The sequence below is a fragment of the Zeugodacus cucurbitae genome, chromosome 5 (assembly GCF_028554725.1).
Source record: "Zeugodacus cucurbitae isolate PBARC_wt_2022May chromosome 5, idZeuCucr1.2, whole genome shotgun sequence".
NCBI lineage: Eukaryota > Metazoa > Arthropoda > Insecta > Diptera > Tephritidae > Zeugodacus > Zeugodacus cucurbitae.
The window spans coordinates 31,797,790-31,818,506 of NC_071670.1; the positions used below are offsets into that span (position 1 = coordinate 31,797,790).

A 20,717-nucleotide genomic window follows, 5' to 3' on the forward strand; every position below is an offset into this window, starting at 1 on the left:
TCAGTTCCCATAAATCGAAGATCTCCATAACTTGAACTCTTGTATTGGCACTAGAAGTCAAATTTCATAGAATTTTCCTTCCAAGCCATAATACAAAATTTAAAATTTTACTATCGAGGCAGAATTTCCAAAGGAGGCGAAAAATATGATATAACACTTATGGATTGCACAAATCATGCAACAAAGGCGTGGGTTACAGACGTCAAGACGTTAAACAATAGCCTCTTTTATTTCTAACCAACAAAATTACAGAGCATAAGTATTAAAGTAAATAAATAACACTGTGTATAAATCTGTAATTTATATATTTTTGAAAAAGTCCATGTTTTAATGAAAACTTCTATTTCTCGAAGTCTTTCAAATTCGAAGATTTTTTGTGGATTATGGTGATTCGAGTTAGGGAAGCTATCACTACCGCCTTGTATCTTTTTCATCTAATACATTTTCAGTATATGAATACTCTGAATATATGTACTTTAAATATTTTTCACCATGTTTCCATCTAGACGGCAACTTCATAATACTCCCCTCGTAGAAGCCCCCTCCTTATTTGCGCCTCTTTTGAGTTCAACTTTACACCAGCAATGTTCGCTAAGGACAGGAACAGGTGGTAATCACTTGGTGCTATATTCGGGCTATATGGTGGATGCGATAAAACCTCCCATCCGAGCTCCCGTAGCTTCTGACTAGTCATCAACGAAGTGTGTGGTCTGGCGTTGTCCTGGTGGTACACTACATCCTTCCAGTTGGCCAATTCTGGACGCTTCTGGTCGATCGCCTTCTTCCAGCGGTCCAGTCGTTCGCAGTAGATAGTAGAATTAAGCGTCTGGCCTTATGGGAGCAGCTCATAGTGGATGATTCCCTTCCAATCTCACCAAATGCACCGCAAAACCTTCATGGCCGTCAATCCCGGCTGGACACTGTTTGGGACTATTCACAGGCCTTCGACCACGACCGCTGTCGCTTGATATTGTCGTATGTGCTCCATTTATGTCGCCAGACACCATCCGCTTCAAAAATGGGTCGAGTTCGATCCGTTTCAGCAGCATATCACAGGCGTCGATTCGTTTAGCGTTTCGCTAGTACCTAGAGATATTACTCGTACTTAGCCAGTTCCTACTAGATAGTTTTTAGATTTCTTACATATTTAATTTACCCACATAATATTGAATTTTCACACGCTTTCTAGACTTTATCCCTCTATTGAATACCTCCGTTTAATCTTTTGTTCTTAGCGATTTGCTCAATACAAAAGCAATAAAACCAAAACCAAACAGAAGTCAGAAAAATTTCGATTCCTGTTTACTGCTGTGCAAAAGTAAAAATCTAAAGACATTTTCAACATATGTACCAAAGTTGTATCGAAATACAAATCTTTAATTTGGCACCTGCATTGTATGTACACTTTGCAGTAGCTAGCGGCATAATCTAACGCTTCACTTTACACAGCAGGCGCTCAGCTGGACATCATCGTTGCTCTCTGTGGGTATCCAAATGAGCAATCATGGTTTCGACACCCCATCCTTTATTGCTACTGTAATGAAACACTACAATAAGAACAATATCTGCGACCGAACCTCGAAAATATTCGAAGTTTACATTTAAGTTCTATACTTCAATATAAAGCATATATGTTTATATAATATTCTGAATGTCTTCTAATATAAGCTCAGCGAAACATTAGTACTTTATAAGTACGATTAAAATTGTTAAATAGTTCATAGGACGTTGTCAAATTTGTAATATATACAATCGCTAACTTATGACTGTATATATGAATATGGTAACTGACTGACGGTAGTTTGCAGGCTGGGTTTAACCAAAAAGTTGGTCAGTTTTCTAATATATACACAGCTCAAAGGAGATAAGGTGATAAGGAGATTCGTTTTGTAAGTATCGTAAAGACTATATGTATATACATATAAAGGGAGAAAAAAGAAAACAAATAATTCAAATTTAATGGGAAATACTTATTATCATCCGAAAGAACATTCTTTGGCATTTAAGATTATTCTAAGATTATTTCTTTCAAACAGGAAAAAGTCTTACGGTGTGATATCAGACGATCTTGGTGGCCAATCGATGCGATGTGTGGGGAGTGGCGCCGCCTTGTGGAAACCAAATGTCGCAGAGATCACGAGTTACGTTCTCATATGCATAATTTTTTGAACAAATATGGACCGATGACTCCACCGACAACCACACCACAAACAACACCAAGCAGTTGTTTTTTTTGTATGATATGATAGCTCTAGAATCTCTTCATGTATTGAGCCAGAAATGGCCCTCAGCGCTGAACAGAATTTGGCTCGAAAACATCGGATCTTCTTGGAACTTTTCAAGCGTCCATAGAGCGAAGCTATGTCGCTTGGGAAAGTCGTGCGGCTTCAGTTCTAGCACAAACTGTAGTTTTACGCTTTCTATTTAATCTTTTAAAATAGGTCAGGTCGTTCCACACGTCATTTGAGTTGTTGCGAACGGCACTGAATCGACTCTCTACGGTCTAGGTGTATACTTTCAGCTACGGTTGCTTTATTTTCTTCACCGCACGCTGGACATAGTCTATTCGGTCGAATATTATCCAATAATGATTGCTGGGTCCTACAAGATTTATGTGGTCAATGAATACCTGTTGCGTTTTTTGTGGAGTCTGTTTAAAGCACTCTCGAGAATTTGACAAATCTAATATACCCTGTGCTACAGGTTTGCAAGTTCGGGTCCTGCAAGATACTTGACTTTAACCGATGTGACTTTAACCGATTCCAGATTATACATATAGGCATCAACTGCATACAAAAATGGCTTACGCCTTCTGCTGTGGTGTTACTAATTTCTGTGAGAAAATATTTGGTGAACAAGTTCTTTTTAGCGCCACCCGGTCTACGTAATAAAAATGTCAAATGTTGCATATTTTCCTAACTGTTCGAATACGAGTACATTGAAAAACGGTCAGTGCAACGAATGCATTTTTCGCACAGTTAAATTCACCTCAAAACAATGTAGCTTCTTGGACAATAGACAGCTTGGAAACAATCAACTCACTGCGTTTACGTTTGTGTCCTTTTTAGAACACGCCGCCTACACGGGCAACCATACACATGACTATTGCCACGGGCAAGTAGGGGTGCGGCACAATCAAAGGCGTGTTGCAGGCACAGACAATACAGCGGCAGCAAATAAAAATTATGTCATTCCCAATCTGATGGCGAAGAGTAGCAAGAAAAAATGCATAGTTGCACATGCATACATACATATGTACATGCATGTATGTATATAAATGTGGGCATTGTTGCATTGTTGCACTTGTTGTTCAAACGTTCCAAATGAGCATGTAATGCAGACACAAGTGCGTCAGTGGTGTCTTATTGCGCACTTGTGCATGCATTTTGTTGTTGCCGTTACATAGGTCAGCTATTTAGTATTGAATTCTAACAATTCTGCGTAAATTGTGATTTCTTTATGGCATACGATTTTTACTATGCGCAACGGCATAACAACAAAGGCAACAATAAGGCCACTTTGACACTTGTGACTTTAACGACAAATCGACGCACAAATTAGACATATTTTCTGCTTCTTCTTTTTCTACCAAATACTAAGTACGCAGGTATATACATATGTACATACATACAAACACATAAATTTGCACAAACACACGGCGTTTATATAACCAAAATTATTGTGAATTTCTATATACTATGCACACACACACACGCACACATATTTTGGTGTGGTTTTTGGTTAGGTTTTGCAGCAATGAGCGTTTCATGTTGGCGGGCAATAAATTAAAATTTTTGGAGCGGTCTCTGGCCAATAGACAAAGTAATGTGTATTATTGAAATTTATTGTACGCCTTTTCGATTGTTCTCGACCCAATTTGAGAGAAGTGTGTGTGGCTGCCCACAAACGCACTTGCATACAAACATACATATACTTGCTCGAATGCAAGCGAAATATTAATAAAAAAAGGAAAAAAATGTTATACACTATTGCTTACTGCATATTTGCTGTTGTCATTTGACGTTACGGTGTCATTTCGTACGCTCGTACATTTTTTCTTGATAGTTCGTTTGGGTTTTATTTATACACTTGTTTGGTAATTCCTTTTGAATTCGGAGTTTGATTTTTGCATCAAAGCAGTTAGATTAGAGAATTCTTAGGAAATCGTATTGCTGGCATGGCGAGTGTAGTTGGGGGTGTGCCAGAAGTTACAGAAATTCCACCATAATTCTCTCAATTGGAACATGTGTGTCTGAGGAGCCTTCCTTAGCAAAAGAGTAAAAGCAACAACTGAAATCGAAGTAACAGGTGATGTCATAAATTAGATTTTGACGCGCTCGCTCAAACCATATGTTAGCTTTGGAGTTTGAGATTTCATTCCACGGCTTATAATATACATATGTATGTATTATATGAATACGTATATAGAAAATAGTAAAATATTAAGTTAACAAAATGATGAAAATTATATTTAGATAGGTATGCATGTATGTATGTATGTGAAGGGAATAACATTGTGTGCGTTTGAACCAAATATTGAAGTCATATTAATTATAAAATAAGTAGGTATATTTTATTGCCAAACAGGTTACAGATAAATAATATCATAAATAATACAAGAGACACTCAAAAACAAGTAAGGAACGATTAAGTTCGGGTGTAACCGACCATCTTCTATTCTCGCGTGTATTTGTTTAATTTTAATAAGATAACATATAAATTGAACCATACATTCGACATAAATTCCACTAGAATAACGAAAACATTATATATTGTATATGAGGGCTGAGGTAATTCCTTAACTAATTTCACCACCAAGCTACATTATATCCAAGACTATACGCTCACTTTGGCTAAGATATTTCACATATTAACTGATTTATAAGGTACTAGCAGACCGCTCTGGCTTCGCACGGGTTTAAACGCAACTCTCAAACGCGTACTTGGGAGGTTTTTAAATTTTGTTCAGCAAGCAGCTGCGAGTGCACGTTACTTGAATCTTTGCCACGCGATTGCGATGCGAAGAGAATGACTTGAATAAGACGATTTTCAGTTTCAGATTAATATTCTCCATCACGGAGTTTTTGTGATACCCTCATGTAGGAACTATTTCCAGAAAGTTGAGATTGTAGTAAAAAATATAGCCTTTGTTACTCGGGGTGAATATAGCTTTCCAATGGTGAAAGAATTTTTGAAATCGGTTTTGAGTTTATTCATTACAAATATACATACAAACCTTTCCTTTTTAGAATAGTAGTATAGATGAAGTCCTACGTAATTCTGAAAATCCTATAATTAGGTATATGGGAGCTAGGGGAAGTTATGACCAGATTTTAACCATTTTTGGTACAAAGACACAGAAGAGAACTCCCGCTGAATAACTTAAAATATCTGGGAGGATTACTGATATATTCGGTAAAAATTTACCCTTAGGCACTGAGTTCCTCATCTTCGATATCCGGGATCTTGAAAAGTTATAGTTCAGTAAATAGTATGTACCGAATTTCTTTGAAATCAGTGGAGTAGTTCCTGAGGTATGGTTTTTGGAGATGTGACATCTTAAATATTTAATACAAATTTGAGTGTCGTTTTTTCTGTTATTACTACTGGTGCAGAAGCGTGGACGATGTAAACATACGATGAGACGACACTATGATTTTTCGAGAAAAAAGTTTGGCGCAAGATTTATGGTCCTCTGAACATTGGCAGAACGCAGACGATGGAACGATGAGCTGTACGAGTTATACGACTGCAATGACATACTCCAGCGGATAAAAAGACAGCAGCTTGCGGACTAAGTTATGTTGCCGACGTCATGATGGGCACAAACTATCAAGCTTTGGAAGTGTTCGATGCAATACTCGCCAGTGGAAGCCGCGGACGAGAAAGGCCTCCCCTCCGTTGGAAAGATCTAAAGAGAGCGATCCGGTTTCACTTGGGATTTCCAACTGATCCCATAATCCCGGTTACATAATTTAGTGTTTTTGACGGTTTTTATGGGGTGAGCGTGGTTATTATCCGTTTTCACCTGTGCATTTTCATGGCGTATGATGGGGTACTAAAGAGAAAAGTTTGGTTTATATAGCCTAAGTGGTTTTGGAGATATATACAAAAATCGTATTTGAGTGCAGGGCCATGCTTACTTTTCGAAAAAAATTACATTCAAATATTTAATATTTTATATGTATTCTGTGCAACATGTTGCGAGACTATAAATATGAATAACTTGGAAATTTTAATTCAACAGTACCAATATACAGTTATTTATTAGTTTAAGTGTTTCATGTGAATTCCATAATCTTTACTAGAAGCAGTATTTAATCGGTTACAACTATATTCGGGATAATATAAACTCATACTATTGGGCCAATGACTCACTTACTGCCTTTAGTGCATGTTTATGTATATATGTGTACCCCAGTCAAATAATTATATGTGCATTTTTGCTTTTGTTTATATTTCTTATTCACTGTTATTTTTTTGGATTTCGGTAAATGTGGAATAAAAGGTTGATATGTTACCGTTACTATGCAACGAAAATTGTTTCATACTTTTCTCGTTCGTTGTACAGTTACATTAAGAATGTTCTTGTGAATTGGGTATTGCATATTAAATATTTATATGTGCAAAATCAGTTTAGCGGATCTTTCTTACTGATAGTGCCGCAGCAAAAACTTTTTTTGATAAAATTTGTTTTCAAAATTATTGTAGATGCATTAACTTAATCAATTATTAAAAATTTGATAACATTTATTTAAATTTATTTAACCAATTCTGTGCCGATGAGTGATAGAATACAGTCTTTAGTGACGAAAAAAAATTAAATTTGGTCGGCCCAGGTCATTGCAAGAAATATTGGAGAGATTCGCACCACGAACGACGGTCCTACTACAAGCGATGTTTTGGAAGCGGTACCTGGATTTCATGGGCTGTATTTTACTGTTGTGGAAAGCTATCTACATGTTTTATATTCACTCAAATGAATGCAAATATCAATGTAGATCTTTTGGACAGCGAGTTAACACAATTTGCTGGCAATATTTATGGCTTATAACTGGTCATATCAAAAGGACAACGCTTCAATCCACACGAAGAACATCATCAACGACCGAAAAATTCCGGTATTACAATGTGCAACATTGAGTTCGAACCTAAATCCTATTGAGGATCTCTGGGAGAACCTCTCTGCTCCTGTTTTCCAAAATGGAAAGCAGTTTGAGACAGTACGTTACGTTAAATTAGCCATAAAGCAAGAATTTGAAAATATTTACATAACTATTCAACAGTCAGTATTTAATTCTCTGATTAAGCGGCTTAATTTAGTTTTAAAATATAAGGACAATTCTACTGACTAGATAAATAAACATTTCTTTCAGTTAAATTCAAATGTATAGGCTTTACTGGTAAAAATAGTAAAATTCACATATGTATATGTAAATATTACTTCAATTCTGTTTTATAGTTTTAAAAATTTTTTGAAATTTATTATTTTTTTGTTTTTTATGTCGTATACATTAATAATAACAAACTTGCATATTCAGAAATATTTTGCAATTTTGTAATCTTTAATTTTTTTGCAAAAAGATCACGCATATATAATTATTTGACTGAGGTATATAACAAAAATCACTCTATTCATCATATTAGTGATGTGACATAATAATGTATTCGTAGTTAATATTATTGAGATATCTGCGCTGATAAACTTAACCAAAGGATGCCACTTTAATATTTTGGATAACAAGTCAACCTTGGTAATCATTATATTAGGGGTATGGGGCTAATCATTAAATTTTAATAGTAATAAAATATACCAAACAGATTTAGACTGAGACCAAGGTTGATTTTGAAAGTCAACCGTTTTGAAAATTAATATATGTATTGGCTAGGGATGGTTTATTCATACCAAACACCAGACCACATTATTCAGATATTTTCCGGATCAGGAAATTCTCAGTTTTATGGTCTCATTTCGAGCATTTAAGATTTGAATATGGATTTCGATATGTATATATATATTCAGTTCTATTTTGTATTATTTATTTAGGTTCAATTTATCTATTGTGAGATTAAACAAAGTATTTTGACCCAAGCCTCAGTCTCATTGCACTTGTTTATGTTACGCGCTAATATTTTACAAATTTTCTATTTGAGCTGGTATTATTTGCACTATTTGTTGTTGTTTTTTTCAATTTGTAATAAAACACTTAATTTCAGCTAAGTTGACTGGCAATGATTAAGTACGGATGTTTAAAAATTTTTGTATTTTTTTATATTCATCTGACCTGCTAGACGATTATAATATGCATATTAAATAAAAAACTCGACTTTGGCAACGATGATTTTATATTTGATAGATTTCAAAACTTAATTATAATTTTAATGATATTTAGAGCGCAATTTTATATGTTTTCTCAATTAAAATATAAAAAACAAGTAAGGAAGGGCTAAGTTCGGGTGTAACCGAACATTTTATACTCTCGCAATTTATTTATTTAACTTTATTTTTATTATATAATACACAATTTGACCCACATATTCGTCATATATATTGTATAAAGTCCATTGAAAGTTGGAAACCATAATAAGGGTTAGAAGCACCGAGGTCCTCGTGTTCGATATATGGGGCCTTAAAAACCTATGGTCCGATTTCGGCGATTTTTAGAATGGGGCTGCCACACTATTAACATAGTATTTGTGCAAAGTTCTGCACCGATATCTTCACTAGTGCTTACTTTATATATTGTAAAGTAAACGATTCAGATTGTTTTCAAAGTTCTGGTATATAGGAAGTAGGCGTGGTTGTGAAGCGATTCTCCAATTTTGCACAACATATCATTGGGATGTAAGGAAACTATTACAAACCAAGTTTCATTGAAATCGGTCGAGTAGTTCCTGAGATATGGTTTTTGACCCATAAGTGGGCGACGCCACGCCCATTTTCCATTTTGTAAAAAAATCTGAGTGCAGCTTTCATCTGCCATTTTTTATGTGAAATTTAGTGTTACTGATATTTTTCGCTAGTGAGTTAACCCACTTTTAGTAATTTTCAACCTAACTTTTGTATGGGAGGTGGGCGTGGTTATGATCCGATTTCTTTCATTTTTGGACTGTATTAGGAAGTGGCTAAAAAAAACGACTGCAGGAAGTTCGGTTTATATAGCTCTATTGGTTTGCGAGATATGTACAAAAAACTTAGTAGGGGGCGGGGCCACGCCCACTTCCCCAAAAAAATTACATCCAAATATGCCCCTTCATAGTGCGATCCTTCATACCAAATTTTATTTCCATAGCTTTATTTATGGCTTAGTTATGGCACTTTATGTGTTTTCGGTTTTCGCCATTTTGTGGGCGTGGCAGTGGTCCGATTTTGCTCATTTTCGAAAGCAACCTTCCTATGGTGCCAAGAAAGAAATAAGTGTGTCAAGTTTCATCAAGATATCTTAATTTTTACTCAAGTTACAGCTTGCACAGACGGACGGACAGACAGACATTCGGATTTGAACTCCACTCTTCACCCTGATCACTTTGATATATAAAACCCTATATCTAACTTGTTTAGTTTTGGGTGTTACAAACAACCGTTATGTGAACAAAACTATAATACTCTCTTTAGCAACATTTGTTGCGAGAGTATAAAAGTATCGAAAGAACTGAAGTGTTTCATAAACAAATAACAACTTTATCGTATATTTATAATGACAATATTTCTTTGTTATTACCATTTCTCCGCTTCTGTTTGAGCTTAAAGGGTTAATCCTAAACAAACCATCATTTTGGAGATAAATTCTACGAAAGTCACCTACTCAGCTATAGAAAGGCCAAATCAATTGCATATGGCTTTGGAAGTCAATGATCAAAAAACCCTGGATTATACCGAGATTTTTCTAAATAAATAATCCTTTCGTGGCCCCTTTCGTTGAGCTGCAAAATGGCAAAATATTTGCTGCCAGAATATGGATTACACGCGAAAATCGCATAAATCCAATTAACAACTTATCTGCATAACGAACCGAGAAACCTTTTATGGATGCAGGACATTGTGCCGAAGAGCTCGTTGGTGTTGCTGTTCAGCCTACGCTTACTTAGTTCGGACCATGGGTGGTGCAGTGTGAAAATTTGGCTTACCAAACACAAGGAAAGGATTAAGCTACAGGCAAAACAACAACAAATGTGAACAACATTGTACAGCCAATTTAATGAATCGACTTTTTGCAATGTCATTATGTTGCAGACTTCTGAATAGCGACGAACAGTAGACTGAACAAAACAAATTTAAATACCAGAAAATATTTTTCTTTTATATAGGCATTCACTGTGAGTGCCTTTGTATAATATGTACCGTGTCCAAGGATGTTAGCGTTTGCGGCTAGCTAGAGTAACGGAAGCGCTGAATTGTCTGCGTGAAATGATCAGAGAGCAGTACACATTTTTGACTTTTCCAGTCAATAGTTAGTAGAAATGTATATTTGTATGGGTGAACGCAATTGTTTGTTAGCATGTTGGCAGCCTACATTTTCTATGTCTAAGTTAGTAGTAAAACGCTTTTATGAACTGCGGTTTGAGTTCTCTACAACAACAAGACTCCGCTAGTTGGTTAAAAGATTATTGTTTTTCGCTCAGCTGAAAGGACATACTGCCTTGGGTCAAATATAGGTAGGCACACGAACAGCTATATACATATACCTTCACACATACATATACATATGTACATACTATTAACAGTTAACACAAAGGCGCATATAAACTCCCAAACAAAGGTGATTTTGTTTGGTATTTTCTCGCGGAGTTGGTAAATATTTTATAAAACAAAAGATGACTTGACCGGATTAACTCTGGGAAAACTTCGAGTGCATGGCGGCATTTATAGCGCTTGTGTGTATGTGTGTACATGTTAACTTTTCTGCCTGCTGCCCATCATACAAAGGAAATGTATTGTTTGTGGGTGCGAGAATATTAATGAAGGCTAAAGTCATTTGTACCGGGAACTTTTCCATATCCCAAATAATATGTTGACTTTTTTTCAAGGAATGACCGATTTTTCCTTTTCTTTTAACTACCTTTGCTGAACCTTAACCGATTTTCTTGAATTCTGTGCGTAAACCAAGTTAAATATAACGATTTTAATTTAGTTTGCTAACGTTAAGCCCATGCTGCACTACTTTAGCATATGCATGTATTATAGGTAGGCGTTAAATTTGCAGTTGTTTGTTGTAGACTTAAACAGTAGTGTCGCCCCAAAGTCAAAACGATAGAGTTAAGAGTTAATTACACACAGTACCTACATTCATTATTTGTGTTGAAAAATATTTTTATTTTACTTTACATTTAAATAATTTTAATATATACAGTTACCGTTTCGTGAACCTCAATGACGATTTTTAACTCTATAACGATTTTAAATCCATACTCACACACATATTTAAATCGAGTTTAAATCTAAACTGCGAATTTTCAATCCTACTTCTGAAACGAAATTTTGAAATTTTAAAGAACTTAGTACCTAACTATAAAAAATATCCCGTATAACAATTTTGATAACACTGGTCGACAAAAAGTAACTTTTTCTCTGCATCAAAGATCAGACAATGATATTCTTATGGGATTTTCATCGCTGAACACGAATATGACCTCCAAAAGTGCCCATCACGTCGAGGTTTTGAGCAAAATGGACTCAAAGTCTCAAAAAACCCTGTTTTTGGCCTTTTTTGATCACGTGTAGAGAATTATGCTGACGTGCTAGAAGTCTGTAATTAGGCTTAAATTGAAGCTTAAACTGTCAACTATAGGAATCAAATCGAAAAAGTTCTGAATCAGTCATAAATTGTCATATAGCACAACTTTTCATTAATATGTAAGAGTGCCCTAGTGTACCGCTCTATGAGTGCAAGTACATGAAAAAGTTGTGCTATATGACCATTTTTGACTGATTCAGAACTTTTTCGATTAGATTCTTATAGTTGACAGTTTAAGCTTCAATTTAAGCCTAATTAGAGACTTCTAGCACGTCAGCATAATTCTCTAGACGTGATCTAAAAAGGCCAAAAACAGGGTTTTTTGAGACTTTGAGTCCATTTTGCTCAAAATCTCGACGTGATAGGCACTTTTGGAGGACATATTCGTGTTCAGCGATGAAAATCCTATAAGAATATCATTGTCTGATCTTTGATGCATTTTTTGTGTCGACCAGTGTAATTTATTGAATTATTAAAAATATTTGATACATATATGTAAGTAATTATATACTATGAAATATATCCACCGAAAATAATATCGAGCTCAAATTCCAGATCATAATCAAACTAACAATTTTGCGCATATTCGGGTAACGAGCTTAGAATTTACTTTTAATTGCCACTTTTTAAAACTAGCTTGAACGCGACTTCAAAAACAAAGTCGTTTTAGAAGATGTGTGTTTCATCACCAGAAATAAAAAATCATAACAGTCATAACAACAACACTTGGCGCTTTCGTGACATGAAGGAGAGTTATTGACTTTAATGCACAAGTCAATCGAACACGGAGTCATTTCAAATTTTGGCAAGATATTTTTAATATGTTTTACTAACAATTTGAAATAAAAAAAATGAAATGAAATTAATGATTTTGCGCCATAGTAGTGTATACAGCAGAATCGAAATAAAAATAAATTCTGAAATTTTGTTTTAATTTTTTTTTTATTAAGTTTTCGAATATATTTTAGGGGGCATCCACAAAATTGAATCATTAAATTATGGTTAAATAATGTATGAATATAAAAAAATTTAACAATTGCAGGTGTAAATTTAACTATTGTGTAGTAATCCTAAATTAAAAAATAAAATGTATATGAAATTAAGAGCTTACAAGGCATTGTACATTATAATTACAAATAATAAGTACAAATAATTTTTTCCATAATCAACTTCTACATGTGACCTAGTAAAAAGCCTGGCACATAAACATATGGCTCCTTAAGTCATATGTAATACCTTTTATTACCTTATTATATATAAACATACATATATTTGTACGCGCTCGAGTGTTTTATCATTAATTTATAATCTTAAGCACGCGTAACATCCACAACAAGAGTACAATCTCCCCAACCACTGTCCTAGATTTAACGCAACATATTTCCCATAGATCACTGCCTGCCCACTTCCAAGCGCCGCACTATACGTACATATACGTACTTTAACAAATAGCTACAACAATAATTGATTACTATCCATCATAGCGCATACATAGATTCACCACAGCCGATATCTATGCACAGCCACATAAGTGGATAGGCTCCTTGTGAAAGTGAGCTGAATAGTATTTCATCTTGCTACCAAATCAGAAGCAGACTCAGGCATTCAAACATTCAACAGCACTCATTTGGCCAGTCTGTAGACATTCAATCAGCTTAGTCGTCATAAATCTTGTTAACAACAATAACAACAACATTAAGATGAACGCTGTTATTTTTTTATCAATTCTATTTTGGTTACTGTTTGTTTCGCTCTTGTTAGATCATTGTACAACGAGCTTATTGTGTGTTACTCACTGCCCATCATATGGGTGCGAAAGGCATTCCATTAACTGCGATAAGTGCAAGCAGTTTCAGTATAATTGTATCTTCCGTTTCATTATATGTTACGCACACGCCATTAGCTCCGCAATTACAAGCAGGGCTCGTAACCGAATATCAGGTCTTACATTCGAAGGTACTTAAGTATGGGAATGGGGCAAGCATTGGCTGCTTCATACTAGTACTATGGAGCAGTGTATAATTTTGGTGGGCACAAACGCTTGAAGTTACAGGTTGGTTTAGCCAATTCTTTGAATAATTCTGAGGAGGGAGATTGTTGCTTGTGGAGAGTGAAGGGCTACGAGAAGAACATCTGAGCTAACCAGACAATTACAGACAAGCCATTTTTAACAATTGTTTGCCCATAATGGCTCATGGCTTCAAGTATGGAATGACTTGAGCCACTTTAATAGTGTTACCACAATATTTACATACATATATAGTATTAAGAAATTGTTTATAATAAAATTATTTTAATTGATTACAAAGAGCTGTTTCTCTAATTTTTTAAACTTTTCTATATTTATCAAAGATGTGAAAAATTCTGTGTTTATTTATATCTTTATAACATTTTCATGCCTCATTCTTTCATCGTATAAAAATACTATTTTTTTATTTTTAAAATTATGTACATATGTACATACATATATATGGAAATAAAAAATTATATGAAACTGAGAGTTCGTTAAGCAAAAACTAAGCCAAGTAAAAGGATAAAATGGTGCTATGCGGCACGTGGAATGATACTTCATTTAAATGTGGGTGGAAATAAGGGATGTGTGGAGGAGGTCGAATAAAATAGAGTGGTGTAACAACAATATAAATGCTGTGGCATCGTCTCTCCGCCAAGTGTTATGCTCATTTTCTCACTGTGCCTCGCGCTCTCTCTCTCACTCACATATACAAATGCGCTTATAGGCATGCAGCTGTGATTATTAGTCGGTGCCAGCAGCTGTTGTGCGACTGTCTGGCAATGCTTGCTGTTGTTGCTACTACATCGGTGTTTGGTAACGCCCCTTTAAATACAGTTATTTCATTGGGCCGCAACCACAAAATTTATTTCAATTCCAATTTGTGTGCTTTATTTCCCATTTTTTCATTACTTTCTGCGTTGACGTCGTTACTTCTTAAGTATTGGTGTCATTCGTTTTGTTATTTTTTTTAATTTTTCAGAAATTCTATAAATGCTGTCATTTATTTGTATGTATGTACATATGTACTTCTCGTGTTACATTTGTTGCATATTGAGAGTTATGATTTGGGAGTGTGACTATTCAGAGACATAATTTGAAGAGAGTCACGAGTGGAGCATTGTTTAGGAACTGTTGTGTTAAAATTTTGAAAAAGGGTTTTGAAACTCAACTTTTAGTAAAACTTAACGATGCGTTCTAGAAATGTCTTTGGTTTAAAAAATATATGCTATGAAAGGTCTATGAATATGTAAAATTGCTTGCAAACCAAACATTGAGACAAACATTTGTATATACTTTTAAGTATGAAAATGGATTATAACTAGAAGATATATTGAAGAATCTGTATTAATTGGATCTGGTTGTTTAATTATTAAAACTTTAAAATTATTAAAGTATTACAATTTTAAAACTAAACTAAATAATAATAAAAATAATAACTCAAGGAGTATTTATATATACCGAAGATACGATTTTCGAAAAGTTCTAAAAATTAGTATTATATTTATAATTATAAATATTCATTTGGTTAAATGTGCCCTATAGAAGCAACTTAAGTCGCTTAAGGCGTATGTGTAAATTGAAGTTCTAGAAAACTTATAAAGATCAAAAGTTAAGATTACACTAGATTTAGCACGTATGCAATTGTTAGTGCATAACATTTTTTGAATCATATTCCAATCTACCCTACTTTCCATGTAAAATATGAAGTAAATGACGACTGTTTAAAAATTGACATTCCTAAACACCTTCGCCTTCATTGACCTAGAATTGAAGGTCAACATACATTGACTTAATGTGCATGTTCTTAAAAACTATTCATGCACCTTGGTATGCAGTAGTATTTTGCCTTTTTTGACGTAGTGCCATTAACTCGTTTACCGGCTTTGTTGACAAAAGCTAAGCATTTCATTATTTACGTCATAAAGGGAAGCGCTAAAAAAGCAAAAGTAAAACCGAAATTAAAAAGTAGAATTGTATGTATGTTTAAACAACAAAAATATAAGCGATTAGTTTTGTTTGGTGTAATTTTTTGTTAAATTACATGGAATTATTTTGACATAACGCTTATTTTAATTGTACAACAATAATAACAACAACTCGCACAGGTAACAGGACGTTTGTCTGTTAGTTAGTCAGACAAAGATTAGCGGCGCATTATGCCTTGGAGGTAAGAAAGAGACATTTTGAAACGGCAAAACGTCTGCAGCCAGCAATAAATTTATACTTTCCGAATTTTGGTATATGGTACTAGCTGCTATGCTACCTAATGCCTGCAAACGTACACGCGTGCAGCAGTAATCCTGCCATTATGCTGCCGTGTCTATTGCTATCTCACTCGCACCGCACCTCGCTGTATTCAGACATTAATAAAATACGCGCAACGCATTTAAACTTGCAACACTCTCTACCGCACCGTCTAACACGACACAACGCATCCATACATACCGCATAGCCGCACCACACCTTGAACTATTGACTCGACGACACTGAGTTCGTTCGTTGAGCAGAGTTACTCATAAGTACATACAAACAAACAAACACACATATATATTTCTAGTGCAAGAAACAACCACCAAAAAAACACTAAATCTACAAACATACATAAATAGCCTATGAACCACCACCAATCCGCAACAACAGTGATACACGCACGTTCACACTCACTCATTTGTATAAGCGATTTCCCCTGCATGCACACACCGCTCGTATTTGTTGGGTCTGTTTTTGTGCTGCTGCCTTGACTCGTCTTTGGATTTTCGTGCCGCGTTCGTTCGGTCGTTTGGCACTGTTTGGACTCTCTCGCTGCGTTTTGGAATTCAGTCGGCAACGATAATTAGTGTTGGTAGTACGTTGGTATCACAGTATCGTTGTATCGTGCTATCTCCATGCACAGCCGTGTTCAGCTTCTGCGACAAACAGCCACAGCCACACTCCGAGCCAACACTACTAGCCCAGTAATTATTTCAGTAAACGCGTTTGCGGCGCAATTTACGGAACGTCGTCATTGTGATCGTCATCATTATTTTGTAAGCGCGTCCGTGGAGGCCCAATTTCGAGTAGCCCACAACCAGCCATCGTCATCATCCAGCACCGAGTTGTGAGTTTTGTGCGAATTGAATTAAGTAAATTACAGCAGCAGCAACAACAGTCACAGTTAATAAAATAAGAAGTTGTGAACAAACAACTGGAGCATACGCTTTTGGCTGACCAATTTTATAACTAGCGGCTACGCAACAATTTCGGTCAAAGCTTGTAATTATTGAGAATATTGATTAGTGCATTTGTGCTTTTGAAACTCCGTTTTGATGTGCGAACAATTTAATTTGAAATAGCAGAAAATGTGTAGAATGAATTGTGTGCTTCAGAATAAAAGTACGCAAAACTAAGAAAAGCAAGTGAAAGAAAATTGACTCAAAACAGAAGGCAAAATAAAGGAGTCCGTAATAATAACGCCCACTACGACGGCGTACGGGGAGCTATAATCATAGTGCGAAGTTAACAAGTGTAAAGTGTGCCATAATGAAGAAGAGCGAATAAGTGTAAAACTTAATAAATAATAGACGAAAGCAAAGTAAAATAAAGACACGTGAGAGCAATGACATTTATAATAAAAAAGATAAAAATCAAACGTTTACAGTTTAAAATAAGACAAGACAAATACTAAGTGTATACACTAAACACTTAAGAGAAGAGTGAGACCCCATATTAGGCAACTAATATAATTTGTATAAAATATATAAAAATGATTGACGCTGCGTGCAATTATTTGAATCCCTACACAACCGCCTCGCTCGCTGCTGCCGCCGCCACAATGCCGTCCATCGGCAGCAATCATCATCACCTCCAACAGCAACAGCAACAGCCCGGTGCTACATCGTTGTCGGCAGCCGCTGCAGCAGCAGCCACAATTACACAAACTGCGACACATTTTTCAACATTGGCAGGCCAAGTTAGTCACAGCAGCAGCAACAGCAACACACATCTCGGCGGGTTCGCAACAAGCGCCAGCAATTTCACTTCACTTTATGGACAGAAATCAGCAACAGCCGCATCATCAACAGACGCTTGTACGGCACTTGCCATGAAAATGGAAATGCAATATCCGCCACAATCATCCTCTACCGGCACGGCTTCGCCCATATCGAGTCAACATTCGGGACCTTCATCGGCGTCTGTTTCGCCAACCAGCATATTTCCATCGCCCGCCCAGTCATTTGCATCGATTTCCTCGAGTCCGCCTGCATCGGCAACCTCATCGTCGGTGTCGCCACTTTCCGGCTCACCGACCACCGCCCAAGCGGTGGCTGCACATGCTAGCGCCGCTGCGGCAGCCGTAGCCGCTGCATCAAATACGGATTTAGGTGCAGCTGCGGCTGCGAGTGCAGCCTATTCGTGGAACACCTATTCGGCGGCAGCCGCGTTGCCTGCACGGTAAGTTGCATTAGCAAAATTCATTATTTTAATATGAAATATGTTGCACAGTTTAGTACCGTTGAGTTTTCATTTTTGCATTTCCGTCACTTCCGTATAATAATTTTTCAATTTTTCCTTTTTCCTTTCTCCTCTGCAGCACACAATTTCCGTACGCCCAATACGCCTCGGATTACTACGGCAACGTAGGCATGAGTGCTTCGGCCGCAGCCGCCGGCGCCTGGTTCACGCACCAGGATCGTCTTTATCAGCCCTGGTCGAGTCAGGCGTATCCCAGCTTCAACTTTGACGACATCGCCTTCCAGACACAACTGCAGCGTCGCTCAGTGCGTTGCACATGTCCCAATTGTGCTAACGAAATGTCCGGTTTGCCACCAATTGTGGGTCCTGATGAGCGTGGACGCAAACAACATATTTGTCATATACCCGGCTGTGAGCGTCTCTACGGCAAAGCCTCACATTTGAAGACACATTTGCGTTGGCATACCGGTGAGCGGCCATTCTTGTGTCTGACCTGCGGCAAGCGCTTTTCGCGGTCAGATGAGTTACAACGTCATGGACGTACGCATACCAATTATCGTCCTTATGCATGTCCGATCTGCTCGAAGAAATTCTCGCGCAGCGATCACTTGAGCAAGCACAAAAAGACACACTTTAAAGACAAGAAGAGCAAGAAAGCGCTTGCAGCAGAAGCTAAACAGCAATCAGCCGCAGCAAAGCCAGAGAAAGTCCAGGATAATCAACAGGAAAAGACAACGGCGCATAGCAGCAGTCTAAATAATTCCAAATCTTCGGTTGCAAGTCAGTCTAGTGTTTCGTCCGCCACAAATATAATCACCAACAATAACAACAATAATAGCACGACGAAACCGCTTGCCGCTTCAGTCACAGCCGCGTCCAGACTCGCTGCTCCCACAGCGACGCCAACACAACTGCAAATGAAGACCGAACAACCAGACGCAATGAGCGGCTATAACGCTTATTCGAATTTGTACCACCAAAGCACATCGCTCTTCCATCATACGCATTCGCTTTCTAGCGCTGGCCTCTATAGCGGCGGTTTGCAACAACATACCGGCTCACAACAACAGCAACAGTCCGTAACTTCCAATTCCTCCGTGTCCTTATCCTCACCCTTGTCGAGCAGCACTTCGTTCGACTTGTGGAACAGCCATACAAGCAATCAGCAGCAGCAGCAACAGCATCAACAACAACAAATTAGTCGCAGTGCCATATTACAGCAACAGTCAATGCAGGGCAGTCCTGCCAGCAACAACAACAACACAAATACTGAAACTACCTCAACAGCTGCAACGCCTAACCTCCAGCAACAACAACAACAACAGCCACAACACATGCAGTCGAGTTTATCGACCACAGGAACGAGTAGCCAACATTATGCCGCGCTTGCAATGCAAAGTGAGTCCCAATTGGCCGCCGAGTACGGGCTCACGATGAGTTCGCCCGGTGACTCTAACGGTTCTAGTTCGCCTGTGAATCACCACCTACAACACACCACCACATCACACACATATCCTGGTCTGCTGCACATGAAATCCGAGTACACCACCTATCCGGATTTCAGCGCGAGTGCGGGCTACGCCAGCGCCGGCGCTTTCCACCACCACGCGCACAATCCTTGGGCGACAGCAGCCGCATATCAGCATTCACATGCCACCGCCTAAGCACTGATGTTGACAAATCAATCCATAGAATCTGAAACGGTTCCAGATTGCTGCTTATTATATTTAAGTACATCGATTGTTTTGTTTTTTATTTGTTCAATATAGTTGAGATTATATGTATACAAAATATCTGCGTTACAAAGTGGCTTTTCGTTGTTGTTGTCTAAGTTTAACTAACATTATTAAGGTTTTATTATTGTATAATTATTTGTTTTTTAATAGTTCATTCAATTTTCGAAATGTTTAAACATATTTATATTGAATGGTATTAGTATTAAATTAAAAATATTAATTGTAAATATGAAAAGTTAGTATTAATTATGTATCTCGAATGTATATATGTATGTATGTAATAATGTATTAGAAAAATAATAACCCCAATCTTGTTATGTTCTTTCAACATGTTTTCTAGGTGATAAATAAAAGTCCATATATAATAATATGTAATAAAATTAAAAGTTTACTTGCATTCAAAATTACTTGACTTTCATTTTTGTTAAATCCCCGTGCTTGTGGATTGCATCATCCGACTGTAATTTGTTATGAGCTGAAAGAGCTCCAGAACTTCCACGCCGCTGTCAATGTACAAGGTACCATAAATCTTCCGCAAAACATTTCTCTCGAAAACGTCTACTTCTGCACCATAGAGCAGGACGGACATGATAAGGGCTGGCTTGTAGAGTTTAGTTTTTCTTCGTCGATAGATAGGTGTTAATACTGGTTTCAAGATAGACGAAATTATCTACCACTTTAAAGTTATGACGGTCAAAAGTGGCGTCGGAACTAAAACGCGATTGACTGTTTGTCTGATGGCAGGAGATATTTTGTCTTGTACTCAATCACCACCAGACC

General features: G+C 36.8%; 1 protein-coding gene across 1 annotated transcript; it reads left to right on the top strand.

The window, feature by feature from the left end:
• The first annotated feature begins 16,579 nt into the window (after positions 1-16,579).
• LOC105213945 (transcription factor btd) lies at positions 16,580-20,070 on the top strand. Its single transcript, XM_011187062.3, has 2 exons — positions 16,580-18,180; positions 18,320-20,070. Exons 1-2 carry the CDS (start codon positions 17,492-17,494, stop codon positions 19,863-19,865), a joined length of 2,235 nt encoding a protein of 744 aa, XP_011185364.2. The 5' UTR covers positions 16,580-17,491; the 3' UTR covers positions 19,866-20,070.
• Positions 20,071-20,717: the final 647 nt, after the last annotated feature.

Bases quoted from the DNA above. Each gene is read 5' to 3' on its own strand.
- LOC105213945 (XM_011187062.3), top strand. From the start codon at position 17,492: ATGATTGACGCTGCGTGCAATTATTTGAATCCCTACACAACCGCCTCG. The intron at 18,181-18,319 runs GTAAGTTGCATT...TCTCCTCTGCAG, and splicing joins GCAGCCGCGTTGCCTGCACG to CACACAATTTCCGTACGCCC.